At 35.8% G+C, this 13,043-nt stretch overlaps 1 protein-coding gene across 7 annotated transcripts in view; it reads right to left on the bottom strand.

The window, feature by feature from the left end:
• Positions 1 to 13,043, bottom strand: part of CACNA1D (calcium voltage-gated channel subunit alpha1 D) — a 209,679-nt gene that overhangs the window by 48,400 nt on the left and 148,236 nt on the right. For 2 of the 7 annotated variants that reach the window (XM_026102807.2, XM_026102808.2), the window contains exons 30-33: positions 12,358 to 12,441; positions 11,953 to 12,036; positions 856 to 894; positions 309 to 437 (exon numbers count right to left, since the gene is read on the bottom strand). In XM_026102807.2, coding sequence (XP_025958592.2) covers positions 309 to 437; positions 856 to 894; positions 11,953 to 12,036; positions 12,358 to 12,441 — 336 coding nt within the window. The remainder of the gene's footprint in view (positions 1 to 308; positions 438 to 855; positions 895 to 11,952; positions 12,037 to 12,357; positions 12,442 to 13,043) is intronic. The other 5 variants (XM_064518903.1, XM_064518904.1, XM_064518906.1 and 2 more) reach the window with 5 other exon arrangements.

Raw genomic sequence — 13,043 nt, 5'->3', positions numbered from 1 at the left:
TCTGTAGCCATCTAAGATCATGTATGACCTATATGTATCAAACCTATCTTCTGTTTAATTTCTCAAAACATCCTATTTAGACTTACAAAATACCTTTTTTTGAAGTACTGTAAAAATTTCATGATAACAGCTAATATTACATGACTCAGTGAAGCAACCGATGATGTTTCTTAAGGCATTAATATGTAACTATATTTAAATGTCTAACTGTTGGTAGCATAAATTTCAAAAGAAATGTTATTTGCTCCATAAAATTTAGTGTATACATACTTGCAATTCAAAAGCAAATTTAAATGAAATTTACTAACCTGAAATGACTTAATAAATGTCCACAGTAAAGTTCTGATTCCTTCTCCTCTGCTAAGCAGCTTCACCAACCTCATCACCCGGAAGAGACGGAAAAAAGTGATGGAGATTCTAGCGCTGTCTTCGGAGTTCTGAAGAGTATCATGGAGAAGTCAAACCCAATACAAACCCAACCATGCAACACTTCCAGAAAAACAACATCAAATGCAAAGGTGGAAGAGGTAAGATTTGAAAATGTATCTTGAGGGCCTTTTCACCTTGATAAGCATGATATGAAAGGAAAAATTACATGCTAAAAACACAGGACCTGTAGAAATGCTTCACACATCACATGCATTTCCAAGTTTTCTGGTTTGTTAATAAGGATCATGTTGGGTTCATTTGTAGTAGACTTTGATAATACATTGACAACAAATGCAAACCACTGCATACACCTTTCTAGTAAGACAGTTATGAAAAATACAGAAAAATTGGTGGAAAATAGAGACATGGTAAAAAGAATAAACTCAAGTAGAGGTAAAACCACTGGGGTCAGTTTACTAATCTTACCCCAGACTCATCAGTTGTGACTGTTTCAGTTGGCTTTGGCTTTAAGAAATTAAGAACATTAAATATTAAAATCAAATAAAAGACCAAAAAATCAGCTTCACTATAAACAGAAGGAAGGACATTTTTCATTTCTAAATGTAAATGAACATCTTTTAACTCAATATACTTTCTAAATACAACATTAATATCCTTATTAAAACTTTCCCTTTAGCATTTCATATTGGCTGACTCATACTAAAACATTGTTGGCTGACTCATTCTAAAAGCTACAAATAAAAACCATCTTTAAAAGAGTCACTGTAAACTAAATACAAAATAAAATACCTGCTCCAATGCAAGCCAATCAAAATTAGCAATTGACTTCCACTGGATGTTGGAATTGTAGCAGTAAGCCTTAAGTAAAATTCAAGAACAGAGCTTTGGGGTAAAACTAGTTTTTCAAGATCCCTTTCCTGTTGTGTTCTTTTTGAAAATTACTCCATCAGTAGAATCCAAGCATATTCAAATAAGTGCATTTTATATCACATCAGGAGCTCCTTCAAAGTGAAGTAATTTGCTTGAGTTAACTCTCTTATTCACTGACCAGCATTTGGCTCTGCAGTGCAAGGGTGTATTTCACTCTGCTAAAGCGCTAAGCAAACACCTTTAGCTCAATGTCCTGAAAGCCAGCCCTCCCACAGGGGTGCAAATGAAGAGGCAATACTCCTTGTATCCTCTCACCATCTACTAAATACCATAAACATAAGCTGACATAAAAGAATCAGGGATGGTGAAAGGACTTTAGGGTTTGATCCTACAGGAAGAATCAGGCACACAAAGAGACTTCCTTTGACCCTACTGAAACAGGGTCCTATTGACCCTATTGTACAACCCTGATGAGCTACCATAAGGAGAGAGAGAAACACCAACTTTTTGTTCACGGAGACAAACTCTAGGTCCTGTGAAGGAGAACCTCACTTCTCTTTCTTCAAAGTCTGCCTTCTTTCTTTGGAGAAACTGCCTCAACATCCAAAATAGTTGGACATGTAGGTAAAGCAGCTAGCAGAGTTAAAGGATCAAGTGTCTACACTTCCTTGTGCATTATGGCATTCACAGCAGCTTCCTCCAAACTGAATGGGAAAGTCCTTAAAAACTTTACAGCACTAACAATGGAGTTCTGGAGGGTAGATCCAAGTAATGGATCTAACTCTGTTGCTTAAAATGTTCATCTTATCCTTTGAAAGTGGCACCTTTCAACAATTATTGTCGCATAGAGCTACAACAACCATGATGTCTCCTCAATGCTGCTTCCAACACACTCACTACAAGAGGCATTTTCTCTACACGAGGCTTAACTAAGTAAAATCCTGAGTATTCTTGCTAGATAGAACCTGGGGGCATTTCTTAAAAGATTAATTGTTTTATCTATTAATTTTTGAAAAACATACAAAACACAAAGGTATCACAAGGGGAGAATTAGGTCAGAATAACTCTTTGTTCAACTACATACACTTTATACATATATATTAGTGCCCTACCAGCAGTCCAGTGATTTCTGAAACAAAGAGTTTTAAAATTGTTTAAGGGGTTTTTACTGAATTGCTGCATTAATGTTAACCAAAACCCAGATCTTCTCAATAGACTTCGGTAAGTAGAATATTTGTAAAATCAGTTATAGTAAGCAATTTTATAAAATGTACAAAAAAATTAAAATGTGCTACTGATAACAGTTCTGGCATTAGAAATTCCCTGAATATTTAAACAATTTAGAAAAAATCAAAATATAGATTGAGAAATTCATAATCACAAACATCATAAATGTCAAAATATTACATAAAGTAGAAACAATTTTACAAAGCTGTCTACTTAAATCAGTCACAAACCTGTACTATAATACACAGACCCATACTGCTATTTTTTTTCTGCAGAAATAATTGCTTTTATCTGAAATTTTTAAGGAAAAAGGATTTCATATATACCTTCTGCAGATCAGGCCTGAAGTTTCAAATTGATCTCCAGCAACTGACTCTCTGAGATAGATACTGTCTTAACCAGTGACAAAGGGACTTAACTAGCATTGACTATTTTTTGTTATTAAAAAAATAAATGAAGTATTTAACAGATATAAAACAAACTAAGTTACAGTATCGTTACATGCTGATATCAAGATGAAATAAAATACTAGATTTTGCATTTAGGAGTTTTTCTACTAGCTTTTACAGGAGAAGGATTGGGCCCCAAATAAACTAGCAACAGTGTAAGGATATCAGTATGTAATGGGATATATAAGAACTTTTGTTCTACAGATTTATATTCGATTTCTTTCTCAAAGAAAAATTCATGAAGAGGGCTATGCAAAAACAGTATGCATTATGATAACTGGATTTCACTAAAAAAAACACACACAAAAGGAAAACTCAGTATTACTTAGTTTGTCATGATCCTGATAAGAGATCTACTAACTGGGGAAAAAAAGATAAACTACTGATAACTAAAGATGCTCTCCAGGGCAATTGTGAACAAGATTTTTTTTTCCTAAATATTATCATTTTAACAAGTAATTAATTCCCACTTTTGAAAATGCAGACAGAGATCAGATTACCAAATTCATATGTGAATAGTTCTACAGCAGGTGCTCAGGAGATGATGAGTGTAAAATCCCTCAATGTGTTTTTCTGTCTGAAAGACACAATTTGTCTGTGCACGTGCTCTCCTCTTATATGTCACCCCCTTCCTCAGTTTCTTTGGGCAAAACTGTCCTAACCCCTTCTGTGTGAGAGCCGATCTGCGGCTGCTGGCGAGGGCTGGGATGTCATACACAAGAGACTGTAAATTATGGATACTGGTAAGAGCAGAGCAGGAATGAAAAAGGAAGACTCTCTCTTCACAAACACTAAATAGTATAAAAATATCGGTAGGGATCTAGATGTTAGAAACAAAGAATGCAAATAAATTCCCGGTGTCAGAGCATTTTTTTTCCACTGGAGACCAAAATATTCAAACTCTGTCCATCACTGACCAGGTGTTATGGGTACTGACATTTTGAAGTGAATCTATCCAATTGTTTCCCTTCTCTGGCATTCACCTCTTCTACTATGGCAACTTAGATCATATTATGAAAAATAACTACAATAAATTTAATATAGTGATATACCCCAGAAAAAACATTATTCATACTTATTTATATGGGAAATGCTCATTTAAGAGAGATTAAAGTTAATATTTATATGTGTCCAGCCAGTACAAAAATACCAGAAAGATCTGGGAAACTAAGATTCAGATAATACCATTTTTACGGACAATAACAGAGAGACAGACAGTAACAGAGAACATCTGCTTCCTACACATAAGGAAAAACATATACTACCAAAACACAAAATTTTATTTAGAACTTCAGTAATATTACTCAACATGTACATAGGATAAGTAGGTGGCATCTTATGTATATGTAGGGAAAGTATTAGAATGGACTTGAGACTGAGAGCAGGTTAAACAGACAGTGTCTCTTTGGAAAGAACTGTTGACAAGAAAGCAAATCAAAATGTTTGTTGTGGTCAGACAATCTAAGAGCTCTTTCTCTCCCCACCTTCTCTCAATTATTCCAATACAACTGGTGTCCCAAACACATGGGGCACTGGCTGGTCATTCTCACGATTTTTCTGTATCTGAAATCCCCAATGGGACTACACGACTCCTAAAAAGACAGACACATGCTTCTGGGATCACTGCTAGAGGAAGTCTGGTAATGGGCAATAGATCATAGCACAGCTAGAATAAATGAGCCAGCTTCTGCTTTCAAAGCTTGCCTAACAGGTGCATTGCAATGAGGTAAATGAGGACTGAGACCGGTTTAATTATTCTATCTTTTCTGTCAGCCATGTGCCAGCTACACTGAGAGTCTAGGTTAGCAAGAATGTCATCACTATGTAATTTTAAGCCCATTCTTACATACTTCAAAGAGGCAGTAAATCAGTAACATTTGAAAGTTTTTTTCCTCAAACAAAACTTAACACAGCAGTTTTCTTCCCAAACAATCCCAACCCTCGAAAAAGATTAACCAGTATTAATCTTTAATTTCTGACTTATTGATTCAAATCTTTGCAACTTGCTAACAATCTCAATCAGGTATTTATCGCTGCTTATGAAAAACTTAGTGCATATAAGAGAGACGTGGAGCTACTGGAGCGAGTCCAGCAAAGGGCTGCTAAGATGATTAAGGGACCACAGCACCTCTCACGAGAAAAGGCTGAGAGCTGGGGCTGTTTATCCTGGAAAAGAGAAGGCTTAGGGGGATCTTATCAATGTGTTTAAATATCTGAAGGGAGGGTGTAAAGAAGATGGGGCCAAACTCTTTTCAGTGGTGCCCAGTGACAGGATGAGAGGCAACAGCCACAACCTGAAACACAGGAAATTCTGTCTGAATCTAAGGTAGAACTTTTTTACTGTGAGGGTGACTGAGCACTGGAGCAGGTTGCCCAGAGAGGTTGTGCAGTCTCCATCCTTGGAGATGCTCAAAAGCTGTCTGGACATGGTCATGGGCAGCCTGCTCTAGGTGACCCTGCTTGAGCAGCAGGTTGGACCAGATGATCTCTAAAGGTCCCTGCCAACCTCGACCGTTCTGTGATTCTGGGATTTCCTAAACAATAACTCCTTGTTACACTGCTCATACTGCAATAAAAGTAAAGTTCCAGATAAACATCCTAGCTTTGGAAAAAGCCACCGTATGTCAAAACTGTGATCAGTGTGAAACTGATTGCATCATGCATTGGAAGCAAACTGCAGCTCTGTGTTTAAGAAAAAAATAAACATAGTGCAAACCAGTGGATATTAGTATACAGTGCTGATCAAAAGCTTCTTGTTATAGATTGTGCCAAAGGGTACTATCATATGCCAAAACAAATAAACACATAATAATGATGTAGTCGTGACTGCAAAAATAGCAGGAAACATCCGAATGACAAATACGACAATAACATAGATAGGAGAGTATTCAGGTTGCCAAAATATCTTTAGAAACACGTATATGTGTGTGGGTGGGTGTGGGTGTGGTATGTGTACGTATGTATATGATTTGTTCAGAGAATAACTGCTGGGATTCAAATGTGCTAATAAGCATTTTTTTCATAGCCTTATGAGAGCTCTCTATATGAACCAATATTCATCTCAATATGAACCAAATACTCATATACATCATCTAATAAAAATTTTGAAGTGATATGGAGAACCCCAAAGTAGATTAAAAATAATCTTTTTCCCTAGTAAAAGATGTATTTAATGTTTGATGTGTTTAATGTTTTTATGTTCATGAGATGACATAGCATATTATTTCGGCTACTGTCTAATGTAGCCTTAGTTATCCAATAAAATAACTAAATTGTCAATATCTTCATGGAGGCAGCTCAGAAATTTACTTCTATTTCCAAATTCAATATTGCAACACAGAGTAGATTGCATACTGCAGTATGGCTTGACACCAACTAAAGCAAAACTATATGAGAATATTTTTTTCTGAACTGTCCTTAGGCTTTAAGAGATACATTTGCAAAAGTTTATAAAATATATTCATAGCATTCACGAAAATGAATTAGTATCAACAAAGCACATGATCTAACATGTGATACTGATGCATGAAGTGAGATCCAAACCAAACTGCAGTGCTTATGTTCACAACTGGAACCCAAAATCTCTCACAGGAGGTGGAAATGAGGGCTTTAATCCACTCCATCTAAGAAGCAGCATGAACTATCCCACCAGTTACTATGTGAGAGGGAGGCTATATGAAAATGAGCACCAGAAATCCTAGTATACACTCCACTAGCTGTCTAACAAAAGAAAAGTGTGCCCCACTGTTCACAAGTCAACACTATGCACTTCATAGCGCTGAGGTGGTAATAATGGTGTTCCTTCATACCAAATGACAGAATATCCAATTCTATTTCTGTGAAAGACTTTTGATTTACCACATTGCTACTAACCACTGTTAGTTGTTATGGTAGTATATGACTTTAATAAGTTTATGTTTACAATGCTGAGTTCAAGACAATTAGATATTCCTGAGGGACTCAGGAAGACAGTATCAATGCTGTGCCTTTAAGCCCTGTTTCAGCAAAGAATTTGGGTTTTACTTAACTTCAGGCTTAAGAGTAGTCCCACAGGGTCTGCATAAAATATTTACACAAAAGAAGAGGAAAGTGAACTCTCCATTTCTTGACATTTTGGCAGCACATGAATGGTAAAAGAGATGAAAATAAAAAATGTGAATTAAAACCTTTGTATCTACTACTGTGACAATGTGATCATGCCTCTAAGTCATCCATTGTTGGTCATCCAAATGGTTTCTCAGCAAATATGAACTGCAGGTAACTTCTCTACAGTCAGGCCAGATTGAAACATGTCTGTTATTTCCATTTAAGAACTTATTCATTTATTTTCATTTATTTCATATATTTCATTTCGTTTATTTCATATATTTCATTTATTTATCTCTATCGTATCTGTAGCTAAATTAGGTATTTTAATGTTCCAGAATGGACTGACCACATCTTCTGTCTCACAATCACTACTCTGCTTTTTCTTTTTTTTGTCTTTTTTTTTTTTAATTGAGATGGAACCATTTTTATGACCACATAAGATCTTGTGTGTCATGTGAAACTCTCTGAAAACAAAAGGTTACCAAAAAGCAAAAATAACTATATGGGTTTTAGTAGTGCTTTTAAATTTTGTATTGCTATACCATATATGTATTTACTTGTATATACTTGCCTCTAAAATTTTCTAAAAATAAAATGAACATGAAAACCAATTAGGTTCAGAAAAGAAGAACTGGTTAAAGGAAGGGATATTAAATGACAGGGTAAATAAAAAAGCAATCATAGCAAATGGCGTATTGTCAAAATACATGTTGCACTGAGGTGGTTTTTTTTGGAATCAGTCATTGATTCAGTCCTTCAGGATGCTGAGCAGTCCTGTAAATTGCTGAACACATTAAACACACTGACTTTCATGGGGTCTGAGAATATGCAAAGCACAGTAATTTCCTGGATACTGTGTGAAGGGGAAGCTACTGGATCAGCAGAATCAGCCTCAGGGCACCATATACATTATTATAAAACTTAAAATAAAAATAAGGAGAGGAACAAGAAAATAAAGACATGACATTTAATTTCCCAGATTTAATACTGGAATCAAGCTGATATGTAACTAGAAAGTCCAGCCCATTCACTTGAAAAGAAGTGGGTCAGATAAAAACACGATATGTACTAGAAGAACTTGCTGATTGTTGGAATTAGTCTAAAATTATACAGCTACAATATCACAATGATGTCTAGTTGTTTCCACCACATGAGGCATTTATATATGCAAACCTATAAGAATGTTTAGCTCATCTTGAAGCTGTGTAGATTATTTTAACTATTTACATTCTTTTAAATGTTCATTTACATTGACCAACTGAGATGGCTGTATTAGTGCAATTACAACTCCAACAACATATGATTTTACATTAGTGCTAGCAATTTACACTGTTTCAGATCACCCCACTTTCAAGCAAGGCTGAGCACCCTCAGTTTAAGAAGTTTCCATAGCGGGTAGCGGGTATTTACATAGGTGCCATTTCAATTGTGCCTGAAATCCTATTGAAAACGAAGCCTTGTTAGCATCTTAGCAGGGCTGTAGATTTTCCAGGACCACTGTTACTGTTAGATAAAAAGTATGGATGTAATGGCACATTTTACAGTGTCAAAGAAAAGATTCTAAAATATTAAATTTAGATGACACAAATTTACACAAAACTAATGATGCAGGAATAATTCAGTGGAATCGAAAGAATAAAAGTCATGTACAAACCTACAGATTTCCCTGGACAGTTTACGGAATTCCCTGTTTCATGTTGAAAATGGGAAATCAAGCCCAGAAATACATTGAAAGTACAGTACATTGATGACTTGCACAAACAAAGCACAATAAAGTGGAAAAGACCAGAAACAGACAATATTTAGTACACAAATAGAGGAATCTGCTGTGCAGTACTAGAAGACATCAAAGATGAGTCTTTTCTCTAGTGAGTGTAGCACGAAAAACTAAGAAATGACAGTGCTAGTTCTTGATACATATAATCCAGACTGTGGTGTATATTTTAGCTGAAGATCACTACTTTGATCTCCAGAATATTTTTAAGACAACTGTGTGAATTACTAAAAAGACAGTGTTCATCACAGCTGTAATTAGTTACAAGTAATGCTGTCAAATCAACACTGTCCATACAGTGCTAAATACAGAGTTAAGTAGAGGGCCAAGTACAGGGCCATCTTGTACCATAACTGGAATACATTTGAGCTATTTTTCAATATCTCTTCAAAATCAAGTATATTTTGCAGCTATCAGGGAAAGCGATATGTTCCTCAAATATTCTTTCCAGTAATGCAGTCATTCATGATATTCTCATACAGTAAATCAGAACGAAATTTTAAGGTGAATCAGCCTTAGAATTATTTTGATGTTTATTCCTTGACCTGGCAGTCTGCAAAATTTGCAGTTGAATAAAGAAATCTGAAGTCCTTAAAGTTAATAGACTATGTATACTTGAAGGTATTTTGCCATCTTCAAAAAAAGTCATAACCTGATAAAAGAATACATATGTTTTTCATATTGGGTTTAAATATATTAGTAATATGTATTGCTGTGCTTACCAAACAGACTAGAACCAAAGAAGATTAAAAACTCTTCACATCACTGTTTCTCAACAGCAGCTACTGCAAGTAATTGATGTTGTCCAGGCCAATGTTAATAGGCTCTGAAGGGAGACCTGTATGGGCACAGTATGAGAAGTATTTCTTTTGGCAGCAGCCCCATCCTCCTTGCCCTTGTCCACTCATTCTTGCCCCATCGTGCCCCATACTTGTGCCAATACCTTCTGGTCAGTGCCCTGATCCAGCCAGCTCCAAAGCCCCACAAACACTTGTGGAAGCACAGCTCACAGAGCTGCGGGAGTAGAAGAAGGGTTGTGGGTAAAGGCTGCTCAAACTCAGAGAGATGCCAAAAGAAATCCTCATCAAACCATAGCCTCAATCTAGATCAGCCTGACAAATCCAAGCTCCTGGTAGTACAGTTTGGTGATCTGAACAAAGCACTGAAAGCCCCGAACTGCCTTCTAGATAGATCTTGAGACTTTTGCCTTTTTCTTCTTTTCTGATCCTGGAATTCTTGGAACAGATCACAACTTTTTCAACTACAACTCCTACTCCACATTCCTGGGCAACTTTATTATCCTAGTACTCACAGGTCCAAAACCAAGTTACTGTCTAAATGAAGTACAAGGTAGTTGTTTCTGCTATGGACTGGAGGGATATGATCCTAAGATTTGGGTTCCTGACACAAACCACTGCGGAAAATAAATTTTAAAATGTGTTTTCTCTGAGAAACTGTTCCAATAAAATGGCAATGATAATCACAAGATGGATCATGAACTTTAACATTTAAAAAATTATAAAAGCTTATGTTCAGTCTTTGAATACCTTTTAGTTATGTTAACATTTAGGCTTTACAGAAATGGAAGCATAGTGTTGAGGTTTTCCTCTCTACCTACTTTTGATAAAAATGTGTTTTGAATCAAAATCTTAATACTCTTTGCAGACTCCATCTCGCATTGCTAGGAGCTTGTAATGGATAGGGCTTAATAGTGACTGGACTTCGTAACTGACTCCCACTACTAAGACCTGCATCATATTCTGCCTCATTTCCCCCATATAAAAAAAATCCACCATCTGAGAATATTACTTATTTAAAATTTAAAATTTTTTTGAAAGATGATAAATACTAAATATCTCTACTGAAAAGAAACAATTTGGGTAAGTAATGGAACGCACTGGAAAAAAAAAAGATGTCTAGCAAGTAGCTTACTAAACCAAATTTAAGAGAAAATGGAATAATACTAGCTAGTTCATAAACTGGGATGGATACAGAAAAATATTTAAGCTAAGTATCTTCAAATAAAATAATAGTATGCAGTTATTTACATCTATAGCTTTCTCCACTTAATCCGTTCTTTGATACATGGGAAATATGTGAGTGTTGGGGCCTGGCATCTCTGCAGGTATTTCTGGATAACTCAGTTATCTTGGAATGATAAATAGGTAAGATCCTCAGCAGGTGGAATAGGCTAACTTCCCCCAGCGAGTCTGCGCACTCACTGAACATTTTGAGTTGCTGATATGGATCCAAGACTCACCTTCATTCTCCCTTGCTGAGGTCTTAAGAGGCATTAGAGGGAAGAGGCACTTTCCTCTAAAATTTGATTTTGAACACTTAAACAAAGAAGCATCTAAGTATGGGAAGCACCTGCATATCTGCTTCCATTTTATCTTTTTTGTTAACTTTCATTTATCTTTTCCATTATACAGCTCTCCTTGTTAAAGCCAGCAAGTGAGACAGAAAATAGGCAAAAATCAGTGTCTCCCTATTTGTTCTTTGGAAAGGGATCTTTCTGTTGTCCAAACACCCATACGTGTAATGCCTGTCACCGAAAATTTTGGTGAAAAGTTGGAATTTTCAAAGTACTTTAACAGTAATTCAACTGTCAGAACATTCACTGCAGGATGGGAAAAGCAAAAGGGATATTAAAAATACCATTTCTTTTTCACAGTATGGAAAGCCTAATCTTCTGTGTACCCTTTCTCCTGTTACCTAATGAGATACGAATGCTAAGATCAAGCTGAAATCCAGTCTTCCCAAAGAAAAAATCATTATTTGTTAAACAACTCAGCCTTTAAAATAATTTTATGCTTGAATTACCAGGGTCAAGCTACCTAAAGAAATCACTGGGCTTCAAATAAAATAGTAACAGAGGCCTAATATTTCCTTTTTTATACATAAAATGAATTTAAAATATTTTCTGTACAATTATAGAAAAATGTCTTTCTCTTTGTTTCACTATGCTGTGTGTATGTGTATATAGATCTATAATAATAGCTTGTACAAATATCTATATAAATATTTTGGCCTCTGATTCCAGAATATAACAAACTTATGTCTAAAAAAAGGAGTTTGGGGGATAAATTTTACATTTTCTGTATTTCTTGATGACAGCAATTACTTTTTAGTGCATGAACAGTTGCTACTTACATTAACTTCTGTTATAGCAATATCAACGACGCTACCAACAACAATTAAGGCATCAAAAGTGTTCCATGCATCAGTGAAATAGTGCTGTTAGGACAAGCATTCAGCAGAAAGAGAGCAAGAGAAAAACACAAACAGAAAAAGAGAAGAAAAGGACAGCGTTATAACACAGAAACACTCTAGGCTTCTCTGATGTACCACTATACAATCTTTCCCTTTCACAGCTAAAAAATTGGTAGAAAAAAAGGCTATTTATTTCCCATATCAACATAATTGACCTATGACTGGTCTGTACTCAAAGTTTAGAAACATCAGATCAAAATCTGTGACTTGTCCAGATGATGGAAATAGTGGGGAGACAGAGAAAGAGAAGTAGGGACTGGGGAAAGTAAGCTGGGGTATACTCACATCAGCTTCACTGAGAACGACGTCTACTATGCTGCCAATAACGATGAGGGAGTCAAACGTATTCCAGGCATCACTAAAATAGCCCTGAACAGAGCAGGCAGGGTGCAAACGTTTGTGATTACACATGAAATGTCAAATATTTGCATACTTCTGTTTAGTTTTGCATAAACAGAAATTAGTTAAACAAAACCTGTGGTCTAATGAGAAAACAAAACAAAACAAACAATATTGCCTACTGAAGGAAAAGCAACATATATGTACATGTGTGCATGTGTGAGTGTATATATATGTTTTATATATATACACGCACAGACACACACACAGACAGACACACACATACGCACACACACTTACACACAGTACACATGCATAACACACCATCATAAAAGCACAAAGTTGGCGAGCAAGCCATCATCCAAAACACTGTTTTGGACTCCCAGCAGTGCTGAAACATCCTCACATATATACCCTAACAAGCACAACAAAGTCCTTTTGATAATATTTCTAAAGGACCAAGCCAATGGAAATCTCCTTAACATCAGTGACTTTGTGACAGTCCTAAGTGACTGGTAAAAATAGTCTAAGGGTCAAAGCTCATCATTAGTTAATCATGCACAATTATTATTCAAGTAAATGGAACTGTGCATAAATATTAGAGGATTGACAATCTTTTATTCATAAACTAG

The sequence above is a fragment of the Dromaius novaehollandiae genome, chromosome 12 (genome assembly GCF_036370855.1).
Source record: "Dromaius novaehollandiae isolate bDroNov1 chromosome 12, bDroNov1.hap1, whole genome shotgun sequence".
Classification (NCBI taxonomy): Eukaryota; Metazoa; Chordata; class Aves; order Casuariiformes; family Dromaiidae; genus Dromaius; species Dromaius novaehollandiae.
The sequence above is the reverse complement of the archived record's forward strand: the minus strand, read 5'-3'. Positions and strand labels throughout refer to the sequence as shown.